This window comes from Camelus ferus, chromosome 6 (genome assembly GCF_009834535.1).
Source record: "Camelus ferus isolate YT-003-E chromosome 6, BCGSAC_Cfer_1.0, whole genome shotgun sequence".
Classification (NCBI taxonomy): domain Eukaryota; kingdom Metazoa; phylum Chordata; class Mammalia; order Artiodactyla; family Camelidae; genus Camelus; species Camelus ferus.
This window is the reverse complement of record NC_045701.1, coordinates 26091845-26106588: the sequence shown is the minus strand read 5'-3', so window position 1 is coordinate 26106588 and position 14744 is coordinate 26091845. Positions and strand designations below refer to the sequence as shown.

Here is a 14744-nt window from a genome sequence, read left to right as displayed (position 1 = left end):
TAAATAGGGTAATGTGCAGAAACTGCTGCATACTTAATAAGAGTTCAACAATTATGAAGAGTCAGGCTTTGGTATCAGAGAGATCTGAGCTCTCATTCCAGCTCTATCTCTTGTGGCATTAGGAAATGCCATAAATATTCTAAGTCTAAATTTCATCCCCTATAATCTGAACATATTAATATTACCTACTTCCTTTAACAGTTGCAATGAGCAATACACATAGAGCATTTCATGCATTCTCCCATGCCGCTGGCACTTAGTAGGCATCACTGAAGGACAGCTATTTATTTTTACTTTCCTCCTCAGCTTGTAATCTGAAGATTCAGGGAGAAGACTGAGTTTGCAGAAATAGAGAGGGTTTCAATTCTCCTTTCTCAGATGAGAACACTGAGGTCAAGCACAGGTGACTTAAGTCACTTAAGTGCTTAAAGTCACACAGCTAGTTAGTGACAGAGCTGTGTCTCTAACCCTTACTCCAGCCCTGTCCTGACTATATGGCATTGTTCTTACTATACTGGCCTCCCTCAACAGAGATGAATGCTATCTATGATAAAACCAAACCACTCAGAAAACTGCTATTTAATTACCCACATGGCTAGAGAGTGAGTTTTGATTGTTTATTAAAATAAAAGCAACCAGATCACTGTTAGTGGTAAAATACTATTATCAAACTACAACAACACCCAACTAACTAATTTATATAAAATAGATAAACAACAAGTTTATACTGTATAGCACAGTATCTATATTGAACTATATTCAATATCTTGTAGTAACTTATGGTGAAAAAGAATATGAAAATGAATATATGTGTGTTCCTTTATGACTGAAGCATTGTGCTGTACACCAGAAACTGACACAACATTGTAAACTGACTTCAATAAAAATATATTTTAAAAAACACAAAAACAGAAAATCAAAGTATAATTTTAAAAAAAATACAACATAACTCAATGGAATCTTTATTACTAAGTAAAAGCCAAAGAATGACTAAATTTGGTCAAGAATCAAAAAGTGGCATTTTTGTATTTTTTGCCTAAATTTATACGAACATGGGCTCTCTGGAGTGGCCTGCTCCTTCTTCGGATAGTGGCTGTATAGAAACAGAAAATAAACTCTGCTTGTCTACCAACAACTGGAAAACAAATCCCCAAGGAGCAGAGTGAGCACTCTCAGGGTGATCGATGACAGATGTACAGTCGGGAGCCACTTTCCATGCTCCAAGCAGAGGAAAGGTCCACAGAGATGTGAGCCAAAAAAAGCTATGCGTAAAACTTGAAAAGAGGGCCATGCATATTCCAGAGTCCCTTTGGACTTTCTCTTTCACTAACAGAGGATTGCAACCTAAGTGGTTTCTGGCCACAGCAGAAAGCAACAAAAGGCTGCATGGCTGATTTTTCTTAAATGAAAAAAAGAGGGGTTTACGCTATTTAAATGGCATGGTCCAGATGGTGTTTTCCATCCTTCGTGCTCTTTTGGTCGTGGCCATGTCTTGCCTACGGCTTTTGTGGCAGGACACACTCACCAGTCAGCAATTTCACCACTGCTTGGGTCCAAATGAGCTATGGAGAAAGAAGTTAGGGTGAGTGGAGAGGCCACAGCTGGGAGAGATCAGCCACACTCAACAGGCCTCTCCCACATACATAAACAGAGCAGACCGAGGGGAGGAGGGCGGAGAAACAAAATACTGAGGTTCAGAGGGTCGTGCTTGAGGCCTGCAAAGTCCGCCTAACCACATGACGTGCGCCTACAGGTTCTAACCCAATTGCTGAAAATCCCCGAGCGCCTCTGAAAAGGTGGCTATTAAACTTCTCAGACGAAACATTCAAATGCTTTTTGATACCACAAAATATTTTCATGCACTTAAACTGTTCCTTAAATACCTGACTGAAAGGAGAGACTCGTTCAGTAAGTTTATTCTTATGTAGGGAAGTGTCTCCTCTAATAATGGACTGTGTTAGCTGGGTTTTGAGTTCCTGCTGTGGTTTTGCATCTCTATCTTCACTGCAGGTCCCAGTTGAAAATGTCTAGGATTCAAAATTCACATGGACCACAATCCTAGCCTGTTTATTAGAAGGAACATTAAAGAATGTAACATGTCTTTCACAGCATATTGCATTTGCACCTGAACTGTAAAAGGAAACTAATGCCTTTAGCAATGGATTATGGCTTTTTAAGTACCACTTTCCTCGCATAATACTGCAATAAAAAAAGAAAACATCCAAATGAGATATCAGTATTTTTTTCTACAGAGTGAAGAAATTTTTTTAACTCCATAGTTGTGGTTTATGTACAGCTACCTGCTATCGAAACACTAAGTTTTTCTTTTTCTTTTTTCTTTTGCCAAAAGCAAAGGGTCACCCCTCCATTCCTCCTTCTCTTTCCACCATGTCAAGGAGAATGCATGCCAACTCAGCCTCCTCCCAAAAGGAACAAAATCCCGTGAATAAGAAACCCTTTACCACAATTCTACCAGCCCAGGATGTTTCTGTGATGTGTAGCCTAATTAGCTCCTCCCCAGGAAAGAACATTAAATTCATATTGTGGCCTCCATCAACAGCAAAGGCAAATAAAAGTAAACTCTGAGCAGTGCTCCTTATAACTGCTTTACAACAGACAGTTCTTGAAAATACTGGGGGTAGCTTCTAAAACCCAATTAATGATGAGGTTCACTTTTTAATCTTTTTCTTCAATGCTATTAAAATGATTTCCTAAAAAAGAAAGTCACTCTATGTTTCTACTTAGAATATGCTGATTTTCTGGAAAACAAAATGTATTGAGAGACAAAGTTGCTCCTATCCTTGGAACCAGAAATCCTATGTCTACGGATTTATTCTAAATCAGAGATTCAAGCAAAGATTTCTGCAGCTTTTTAAGGGAATGGTGACACATAAGAGACAGGGTCAGTGTCCAAAAGTAGAAAAAGGATTAAATCATGATGGGATAGACTAGTTTGTAGAATATTTATAAATATTGGAAAATACTGTGAGACAATGTTAAGTTTCTCAGAGGATACAAACTATTTATAAACTCGATCTTAATGTTTTAAGTATATGTTTATACATATGTTTACATATATGTGCTGATTTATATCTATATATATAAATAGGATCTAAGAATGGAAGGAAAAATTTTTTTGTTTTCTACTTCAATATTGCCTGTTATTCCCAAATTTTCTACAATGAACACAGATTGATGTTAAAATTAGAAAAAAATGCAAAAAAGTATATTAAAATTTTCAAAATTGGATATCCTGAAGAATTTAAAAATCATACATCTTAAAACAGAAAAAAATCCCATCTGGCTTAGTTTTTTATTAAAAAGTTAATGTATTTTTCAGATGAAGCCCAGAGAGCTTAATTGATTTATCTAAGCAAATAGTTTAAAGATTCCACCTATTTTTTTAACTTAAAAAAAAATACAATTTTCTTATTGTAAGAAAGCCTGAACATGCTACTTCAAAGACTCTATTCACCCACCATCAGCTTTTAGGTTTCTTTTGGTCACCAAGGACAGTCTTAAGAATTGAGATGAATAATAAAAACCCACAAAATGATAGCATTAGAGTTGGGTGGGCCCCAGGGATCTCCATGTTACGTTCAATGGAATGACCAGCATTCAATGAATTGGTTCAACCTCGCAGTGGTTCAGAGGCACCTCATCGGGGGAGCAAGGATGCTGGGTGTGCCACTGTCACTTGTTTTCTATAGTGGATGTCAGTTTAAATCCCTCAGAAAGAAACCCAGGATTTGGGTGCAAGTATTCCATTTGAGATACGAACTCAGGAAGGTGAGGGAAATGGAGGAGAAAAATTGGGAAGAGAAGGAATACTAATAAAGGTGTATAACTGTGGGGGTTACCACTGTGGACAAATGGGGCTCCATTTGGCTGGGGACCCTCTGAGAGATTGTGGAACATGCCTTAAAGTTGTTTCACTGCACATGAGAAAGCTGGACTATTTATCCACCAACTCTTGTTGAGCCACACTGATTGAGGGTCCATCCTGGAAGATTAACTCCCTGGCACTTGATGCCTAACCAGACTAAGAACTCTTTAGAAAACTGTCCTCTGTATAGACATACATGTAGTCTTCAGTGAGCACAGAAGAGTTCACTTACAGTCACAAAGTCACGGAGAGAACACAAGCTTAGCGGCAGGTTAGACCTGAGGGTAGACCATGGCTCTGCCACCTACAAAACTTTGGACAAGCTGTTAAATCTACCTGAAACTCGAGCTTTTCATTGAAAAAGGGAACTATATCATAAACATTTAATATGAACACTTTCATTAAATATTCATTCCCTTCCACCTTGGAATATCAAGCAATTCTCCCCTGTGCCAGTTTACTAGCCAGGGTTGCTAAAAGCAGTAGTCTACGAATAAAGCACAAAATGACAATTGTAAGCAATGCCCTGTCACTTGCCATTTTGGTATTCCAATCCTGAATATTCAATTTATCTTTTATGATAATTATCCTTTACGATGATTTGGTGGGTTCCTGTACCATTCAGGAATATCTTAGATCAACAATTTCTGTGTTATAATACAGTAATGAATGAATATTATAACTTTTTAATTCTACAGTAATAATAAACAGCACATTTTTGAGTGCTTAATATACACTAAGCAGTCTTTAGAGCAGATGTCACATGCATTATCTCAATAAAGTTCAATAATCATACTTGCTAGGTACTTTTACTAACCCTATGTTACTGACTGGAAAAAGTAAAACTTAGAGAAGATACGTAACTTGCCCATGATTGTGTAACTAAAATACAACATCACCTGAGCCCCAACCCAGATGTGAATGACTCCAGAACTAGCACTCTTAACAATTGTACTTTACTCCCTTCCATTTTATTGGCAATTGGACGGGCCATGTGCATACAAGTGAACATGGTGTGCCAACCCTCTAGTCACCAATAGGGCAGCAGTCTGATAATCAAAAGTTGCTTAGTATAAATGATCAACATTCTACCTTAACGGATCACTAATTTATACCATTTCAAACTTATCATGTCTCCTTTATTGGATCTTAGGAGTCAAAGAGATCTGGGTTTAAATTCTGGTCAAGCACTTTATATCTGTATGACATTGGACAAGTGGTTTCACTTCCATATGACTTAGTTTCCAACATGAAGAGATGGCAGAATATAAAAATTAATGAAGATGTATTTCAAGTGTCTGAGATATAGTATGTATTCACAAAAGCATAGCTAGAAACTACTTCCCAGTTGTCAGCAAAGGATTCCTTCCATGTCCATTAACTGATTAGAATGCTCTGGACTCCAGACTGGTATGGTAGATGTCCTACTGCTAGAAGTATATGAAAATGGAACTATTGTATTAATTAAACTTCTCCATTGTTGTGAGCAATTGTCATGGCTAAAATGTTGTGCTAGACTTTCCACACTCAGTAAAATTGGTCCTATATCCTTGAATAAGTATTCATTTATATAAATTTAGATAGATTTATATAGAATGCATAGATATATAAGGAGAGAGAATAAATAACTGTACATATATAAGTGTATATATGTTTAGGTATTTATATATATAAATAGATAAAATAATTAACTCCCTCCTGCTTTACAGGTTGTTAAAGAAAACATGCAATTTTACTACCGCAATATAATAAATATATTAACTTATCTTGCTGAATGGATGATGTGATAGAAGCAAAGAGTTAAGAGTGAAGAAAGGGGTAGAGGAAATAAAATTAAGAAATGAAATCTATTCTGAAAATCCTGTGATTGCCCATAAGTGAAGTCATTTTGGAAAAATAGCCTGTGGGTAAAATTGTAAACACCATATGTTTTTGAATATTGAAGTGTTCTCTAAGAAAATTACTGATAATAAAAAAAAAACTTTAATCCCAGGATTGTTTTCAATTGGCAGATCTATCTATAATATTAATAACCCTTTTCCTTTAACACCTTGCTGGTTCTGCAAATAGATATTTACGCTAACTAAAATGAACACCACAAAGAATTTACGTCTTCATTGAACTTTATACATTCCATACTTACTGAAAAAGAAGGGGCCTTTAGGGGAAAAAGAAAATGCTGTTTTGTGTGTGTGTGTGTGTGTTTCTGTCATTAACTCACTCTGACCTTTCTGTGTCTGAGATTTCTCACATGAACCCAGGCAAAATGGTGCTATCTGTCCTCTAAGTTCAATTTTAAAAATAATTAGAAATAGGATTAGAACTTATAAAATAAACACTATCACACATCCAAAATTAGATCATGTTTTTCGTTTTCAGTTTCCTCAATGATTCTTTGAAAGAAATGTAAACAGTATCACAGATGAATGCAAGCTTCAGGATCATTTTATAGAGCTAGTATTGAGTATTCATAGTGGAACCCTTAATGACCAGATCTAAAGGCAGCAGAAAGGAGATGGCTGTCATGATCCACATCAGTGTCTGATTAGATGGATATATTTGCAGAAAAGCATGTCCTAATACTATATCTGAGGAAGAACCAGAAGAAATAATATGGAATCTAAAAGACATTTTCACACAGTGTTAGCATGTACATCAGACAACTATCACATGGTTTGGGAGTTGTATAAATTTTCATGCAACAGTTTGAGCAAGTTTATCAGTCTTACAAGCTTTCAGCTGTTGAACAACAGATTTATCAAATTAATTCATGTGCAGTTTAATGAGGATATAAGAGTGCTTAACAAAAAGCAGTTTATCACTAGTTAATACAGACTTACATGAACAGTCATTTCCTGTGAATGCCTATTGACCAGATAAATAGAACTCCAACAAATAGAATTACTGTGTGATTTGGGCAAGTCCTTCAACCACTCTGATCTTCAGTAACTTCATGGACATGGATTGGTTGATTGCCAGTGCTCTCCTAACATTAAAGCTTTTGAACTATTATTTTGTGTATTTGCTTTCATAAACAAAATTCATTTTAAGAGTAGAATCATGCTGAGCAAGAAAGTCAAAAAATGATGTAATGTCTTTTGGAAAGTTTCAGAAATTTCTTTCCTGAATTATTTGCATTTCATCTCATATTTGCGCACTTACATATTTACCTAATCAGGCAATAAATAAATCCTTTTTGTACTACCACTTAATTTAGGAATGACATATATTTTTGTACTTTTTACTGTATTTCTTTCATATCTTTCCACTCTATAGAAAGTAAGCTCTTTGAGACAAGATCTATGCCTATTTCTTTTTTGTATTTTTCACTGTATATAGCAAAGTGCTTTGTTTATAAGTTGCACTCATTGAATCTTTTTTAATAAATTCATGTTGCCTGATGGTATCAATTTAGTGCGAGCTCTGTGTCTGCCTCGCCCAGCCACTGCCAGTTACTGAGGCTGTGGATACGTCATAATCTGAAATCCAGACTGGAGCATTTCTCCACTCTCGTCTTTATTCCATTGCTGCAAGCCATTTCAGAAATTATCTGCTCTTGCTTTCTACCCTCTTGGCTTTGAGAATTGGTTCACCTCCTTGTTTTGTTCCATTTGGCTTTGGCAACTATTCCCAGACTGTTTACTTTGTGTACGACCTTGGAAACCCCTAAGATTTGCCTCTGCTAATTGTCTCCGCCTTCTTTGGATCCAAATTCAAACTCATTGCCCAGAGCAGGCCTCTGAGACACCACCTGCTCCATCACATGGAAAGGAGATCATATTTGATTTCTTTGGACAACATCCATCTTATCAGGTTCATCCAAAACTCAGATTTGTTTGTAATGGGCACTTGAAACCCAGACTGCAATAGTGTTTAAAAGTTTCTAGCTGTGAAAATGAAGAGAACATTCATTTGTTTCCAATAACAAGTGTCTGCACTGAAATAAAGCAGTAGAGGAATAGATGCACTTCTTAATATGTAAAGAACATGGAAAATAATTAGGAATTAAGGAAGATAAAATATAACTGAATTATGGGATCTTAGGGTTAAAAAGAACTCCAGAGCTTTAAATAAATAGGAGATCTAATAAAAACCTTCACTCAACATACATCTCCTTCATAAAATATTTCTGATACATGATCATTTAGACATGCTTTAATATTTCCAGGAATAGAGCTAATAAGCTAATATCTTAGTAATTCTATATTGAATGGAAATTTACATTTAGTAATTTCCATCATCTGTCCTAGTTCAGTCCTTTGAAATCAACCAAAACTAAAAGACTTTTCTTTTCCATATAACTCTTTAAAATATTGGAAGATGACCATTGACAGCCCCCACTACCACCCTCACATTTGTGTGTGTGTGTGATGTGTGCATCCAAGTGTACAGCTAATTATAAGCAATTTCTACTTATTAATACTGAGGTAAGTACTTTGCATATACTGTCTCCTTATCATAATTTATGAAGTTGTTATTAATTTCACTGTGGGCTCATGTTCAACTTTTCAGAGCATGATTTCTATCTACCATGTACCATGTAAAGACTACCATGTGGTCTTTAAGCTAGAATTTTAAAATGGGGATGATGATACATACCTCATGTAATTGTTGTGAAGCTTACATGAATTAAAGTTTGTGGTAAGGACAAAGGGAGGTGGAGTATGGAAAGCACAGGGTTTTCAACAAACTGTGACTGTCATTAGCCATCAGGATTAACTGCTTTCAAGCCAGACATCCTCAATCTACCACTCATGCAACTGATTTTAAAGTGTTCATCTAATTATAAAAAAAATACATATTTAGTATAAAAATGGAAACAAATCTTGTTAGAAACCTTGTCTCTTCGTAAGTTTCATTTTGATGAATGCATGATAGCTCATTCATCAAGTGAATGTATCATAATTATTTAGTAACTAATTTCCTCATTTGGACATTTACTTATTTTAAATAGTTCACTATTATAAACAACTATATAATAAACATGTTTATTGATAAATATTGCTCTGTTTTCAATTTTATTAGGATGGATATCAGATTTTTTTTTAAAAAAGAGATAATCTTGATATATATCGTTCCAGTTGATATTGTTAACCAAAATGCAAGGTTGCATACATACGTACCTGACATTTTGTGCATATGTGTGTGTTTGACTATTAAACTTCATTGTGCTGATTTCATCCCATATTGATTTGATGGGTCCAGTGTTTTAATATGTATTTCACACTTCTGCATCTTCTACAAACAATGTGTCTAAATCTTCATTCAAAATATTTATATGAATTTTGTGGAGAAAGAATCTAGGATAGATACTTTTTACATGTTACTGGAGATACCACTCCAGATTGGTATTGGCCCATTAATCAAAACTCTGGAAATATTGTTTAAATAGATAAAAACCTACTAAGTATACCATCATTTACTCCACATGTCTCTATACCAACAACAAGATGGTAAAATTCCTCCTAAAATATGCTATCACAACATATATTCATTTTTCTATATAGTCAAACAATTATGTGGATTTGAGATTATACAGGGTATTTTAGGTGCAAACCATTTTAAAATAGCTATTAGTAAATAATATGAACTAATCAATCTGTCTTATTTGTATTGCCTAGACATTTATCCATACAATATATAGACAGTACTTGTTAGGGAACTTGCTCTGCGTCCCATGTATATTTCTCAGAAGAAAAAATTAGTAACTTTGCCTGGAAAAGCAGTTTTATGGTTGTAAAAATAAAAGCATAGAAAATTATTATTAGATAATTTGTTTTTCAAATATAAGTGCATAAGTGGTTGCATGAATGCATAGATAGATAAATGGATAGATGGATGAATGGATGGATGAATGAGAGATAATGTCTAAGATGTTTATAGCATCTTAAAGTTTTTGATCAGTAGTACATTGTCCTGCATTTACTGAGCTTTACTTGTGGGTTGGCAGGCAACCCATATTATCAAAGCCCCTATTTGCCAAAAGAATCAGCTTTCATCTAGTTCTACTAACGGCAGCATTGTTTTGTTCCAGTGCTTAATAACTTAAGTATTTCAATGGATAAATTGTATTCTCTGCAAATACAATTCTTCACATAATAAAAACAATTTCAAGTGAAGTTAGATTTTAGATATTAGCTTGTCACTAAAATATTGTGTATTTCCTTCCAAAGCACTACCCAAAAAAATAAATTCTAAAAGAATTTTACATCTTTTCTTATGACAGATAAAAAAAGCCTAACAAAATTAAAGAGGCCTTTCCACCTTGCCCAGAAAAGCGTTGCTCTGGGTTCCCATCGTAACTTAGAGGAAAAATTTACAGCGTCCAGAGCCCTTGACGTACTGCAAGTGAAGGAGGAGGCTGTCCTCAAATTCCTTGCAGCAGCAACCCACTCAGGTGGCACCAACCTTGATTCCTAAATGGCAGAGTCATCTACAGAAAAGCGGTGGCATTACCTCATTCTTCTGAGGAGAACCTGGGAGAAGCTTCTGGGCGAAGCTTCTGGGGGCAGCTCCTGCCACTGTTGCTCCTGAGCACCGGCTGAGGTGAGCGTCGCGTCCTCCGGGAATTCCGTCAGGGGAGCTGCGCTGGAGTTCGCTGCTGCCACGCAGCCTCTCCTACCCTGGCTGCTCGGCGCCTGGAACCTTCACGAACCGGATCCAGGCAGCCTCCTGGGAGCCTCGACTTCCGGTGGTTACCGATCCCAGGACGGCCGCCAGCCTCTCAGAGAGGCGCCCTCCGTCAACCTGCAGAAGTGTCACACAGACTTCCCTCTGCCCCGTGAGGACACTGCCATCCACGCCGCAAGGAGGGAGCCCACTGAGCGGGCCTGACGTGCTGCACGCAGGGCCGCGGGCAGGTCTGCACATGAGCAGCCGGGCGTCCGTGAGCTCCTGTGGGAGAGGCCCTGCCGCTCCCGGGCGCCCACGGGGACGGAAAAGGGAGAGCAGGCGCTGCTGAAAAGGCTGTGACCCGGCGGGACTTCGGGGTGAATGGACGGCTCCAGCTCCCTGTTCACGGTACTCACCCGCGGCTACTGGCCGGTCTGAAGGCGCAGGTGCCGTCTGTGCCCGTCCAGCAGGTCCCTGCGAGGGCTGGACCTCCCCGCTCAGGCCGCTGAATGGGTAGGAACAACCACTGTGTGGTCTTCTTAGACAGAACATGGAAATGAGGTGGATGAAGAATAAATAGGTTAAAAAAAAAAAATTAAAGGGGATCTTCCTTACCTTTCCATTTGGAAGCATAGCCTCCTTATCCAGCACGCGAACTATGCAATTTTTCTCATCCCTGTATCTAATTTTTATTTGTCTTCGTTTTAATTTTGCTGTAGCTTGTTATCTAAAATGTAAGGTTCCTTATAAATCGCCTCCATCACAGTGTATCATGAAAAGTATATTAAAGGGGGAAAAATAATTTGGCCTGAGTAATTAATTACAGTTAGAGGTACCACCTCATTTTTTAAAAAGTACATTGAAAGGAGAAAGTAGGGAAAACCACTAGACAACCATTTGAGACTTTGTTGACAGGCTCTACCTGGATGACTAGGAGATTGTAAAGTTATGCATAACAAAGGCAGATTATTTAGCTGTCATTTTCTTTAACTGTAACAGTGTCCTTGTTATCCATAACAGACTAAATGAGCGTTTACACACGGAGAAGAAACTGTATATGAAGAAAAAGAAGAAAAGTTAAGGTAAGAAACTGTATGGAGCACCTATCATGTGCCAGTATTTACATAGTGTAGGTGAATGAAAGCAATTTTTAAAATTCCAATTGAACAAACCACTCTTAAATCAAAATTACAACAGCATCTAGACTGAAAAATGCAGATTATTTTTGATCCTCTTTTTCTTCATTATAATCTTTCCCTACTTCTTGCTTTTCTTTGCCTCTTCTTTTTATTTAACAAATATTTATTGTGCATTTATTTTGTCCCTGGTATTTTGCTGTGACCATTCGCTAATCTCTGGTAAGAGAAACTAGTGAAAATGAAATACTAGTAATATTAGAAAAGAATGTATTATTCAATAGTTTGTTAAATTCACCAGCCATGCTGAAGAAAACCTCACTGGGAACAAAGACTAGGAAAATAAATTTTTTAACTAAATTTTAAAAAATAATGATAGGTAGATACAGATGTTATACCTAACAGGGAAACTAAGTTTAGAGGTTTGTCAATTAAACTTAGGAAGAACAACATCAAAATAACATCTGATGTTTTCATTTAACATTATTCTTTAAATTTTTGGCTAATTTCAAGAAGATATAAAGCAGTAATAAGAGATGTTACTATCAGAAAATACAAGACGAAATTTTGATAATTTTCAGTTGATCTGGTTGTATACCTAGAATCTCACCGCAAAAGAGAATCAACACAAAAATGTTAGAATTAATAAGAGAGCTCAATCAACTGACCAATGTAAGATTTTTTTTCAGCTATTGATTTTGGAAACCTTTACACCTACAAAAACTTTTGCAAGAATAGTACAGTGAACATCTGCATTTTTTAAACCAAGTTTCATCAACTGTTAAAATGTTTCCATATTTGCATTCTCTGTTATTTTATCCATACATCTATGTTTGTGTGCTTTTCTCTATGTCTCACTTTCCTTTGTTTTTTTTGGTAAGACATTTAAAAGTTAAAATAACCTTTTAACACTTTAAATGTTTGTAATCATTTTTATAAAATAAAAAGTTTGAGACATTGCAATACTTGATCCCTAAAACTTCAACACGTATACAAGAATATTTTTAAAAGTCAGTATCTTCTCACAAACAAGCAATAACTAGTTAGAAAATATAATGAAAAAGATATTATTTGCAATAACAATAAAACCTTACTGAGAAATATGTTGGGCCTAAATGAAGAAAATTATTTTAAAATTTACTGAGCTATATAAAAGACAAACTATATTCTTGGATAGAAGATAACATATAATAAAATTAGCATTCTTCCCAAATTAATTCATATGTATATATTACAGAAAAATCCAATCAGAATTATATTGTGATATTTTTAAAAACTTAGCAAAATATTTCTAATGTTGATAAGAGTGAGAGATCAGGTAAAAATCAAAAATATAGTTTTGACAGAAACAGACTCATAGACATAGAATACAATCTTGTGGCTGCCAGGGGCGAGGGGGATGGGAAGGGACAGACTGGGAATTTGAAATTTGTAGATACTGACAGGTATATAGAGAATAGATAAATAAGATTATACTGTATAGCACAGGGAAATGTATACAAGATCTTGTGGTAGTTCATGGTGAAAAAGTATGTGACGACGAATATATGTATATTTATGTATTACCGAAAAATTGTGCTCTACGCTGGAAATTGACACAACATTGTAAACTGACTATAACTCAATAAAATAAATATATATATATATATATAGTTTTGAAAAGAAATAAGAAGACTAATCCTACATTGAGGCTTCCTAGTGAACCAGAAACTATAACTACTAGCCTTAGAATAAAATGTGAACCCCATTTTATTACCACAACTTTTTTGTCCTTGGACAAGTGATCAGTTTCTCAGAGTTTTGGCTTCCTCATCTATAAAATAAGCATGAAAACGTCTGTTCTGCAGAGTTTTGCAAAGATCCCAAGCAACCCAAACCACCTGAAGAATGTAGCACAATGTCCATCCAATGAAGAAAAAGTCAATATATGTTTTAGCAATTTTGTTTAGCTCTTTGGAGATTATAATCTATAATTTGGATCCAAAATAAATTTTAGCTCTAGTATAAAGATTGAAAAATTTAGGAAAAAAATACAAAATTTAAAAATTAAAAAATAAGAAAAGAGAGGTGAACCATAAAAAAGAAAACATAATTTAAAATTTATCAAAACTCTGGGGTGAAGACTTCTTTATCTTAAAAATGATACAATAAATTATAAAACTTATGCATAGGAAAAATTCTGGAAGAAAAATGCTATAAGAAGCATATGTTAACTTTACAATGAAAAATATTTTTTGGAAAAAATCAATCAAGATAAAATAACTACAGTACACTGAGGGCAAGAGTGGGCTTTAAAAGAAGTGTAAAAAAAAAACAACAACTTCAGAAGCAAGATGCACCAAACTCTTCCAAGATGAACAAGGAACCTGAAAAGGCTTCACAGAGGAATGTGCAAAGGACGTCTAAGCTAATTAAAAGAAAGTAAGAAAGAGGGATCCAAAAAGGGGAGGAAAGAAGAAAGTCAAGATAAGAAAGAGAAAATGTGTTAGCAAAAGGGAGACGAGAGAAAAACGAGAGAAGAAAAGATGCACAAGAAAGAAACAGAAGGGAATAATACAGAGGACAGCTAGTATTTTTATGGGTAATGAGAAAAGATGAAAAATTTCTCAGATAGCCATAACTGAAATAGCACCTACTCACATATGATAAATCATCAGAAATTGTTCATTTATGGCTATTTCTATTATTTGTGCTTAATTTGTATTAAGATTACTCCTGCTATTTCAGTTTCTTTTGCTTTTATGAAAGGGATCAGTCAGCAGATGGATTTCCCAAATACAGTCATGCACCACGGCTATTAGTAGACTCATTTAGGCTCAAGGCTTTGTTTAGCCCTTAGCTGCAGTGCTCAAGTTTCCAAGTTGTCCTGAGTCCTGTTATAGCAGCAATCCATTTCCCACTCTATCCACTGTTTACTATGCTAGTTGAATTCTTATTTTAAATAACACAAATTAATAAATGTATTGAACAACCCAGTCAGTACCAAGGGGCTAACATGGCTATTATTTGCTAAAGGCAATATAATTTGATCTGCTACATTTCCCTTTACTTAACTATAAATCCTCATTAACAGTGCCAAGGGAATAGTTTTGAAGAGGTGATATTTTTAT

The 14744-nt window shown here is 35.6% G+C and overlaps 1 protein-coding gene across 4 annotated transcripts in view; it reads right to left on the bottom strand.

Annotated features, from left to right (window-relative positions):
- Window positions 1-11171, bottom strand: part of LOC116664161 — a 265889-nt gene extending 254718 nt beyond the window's left edge. For all 4 annotated transcript variants that reach the window (XM_032481545.1, XM_032481548.1, XM_032481546.1 and 1 more), the window contains exon 1: window positions 10343-11171. In XM_032481545.1, coding sequence (XP_032337436.1) covers window positions 10505-11131 — 627 coding nt within the window. In that variant the 5' untranslated portion in view covers window positions 11132-11171 and the 3' untranslated portion in view covers window positions 10343-10504. The remainder of the gene's footprint in view (window positions 1-10342) is intronic.
- Window positions 11172-14744: the final 3573 nt, after the last annotated feature.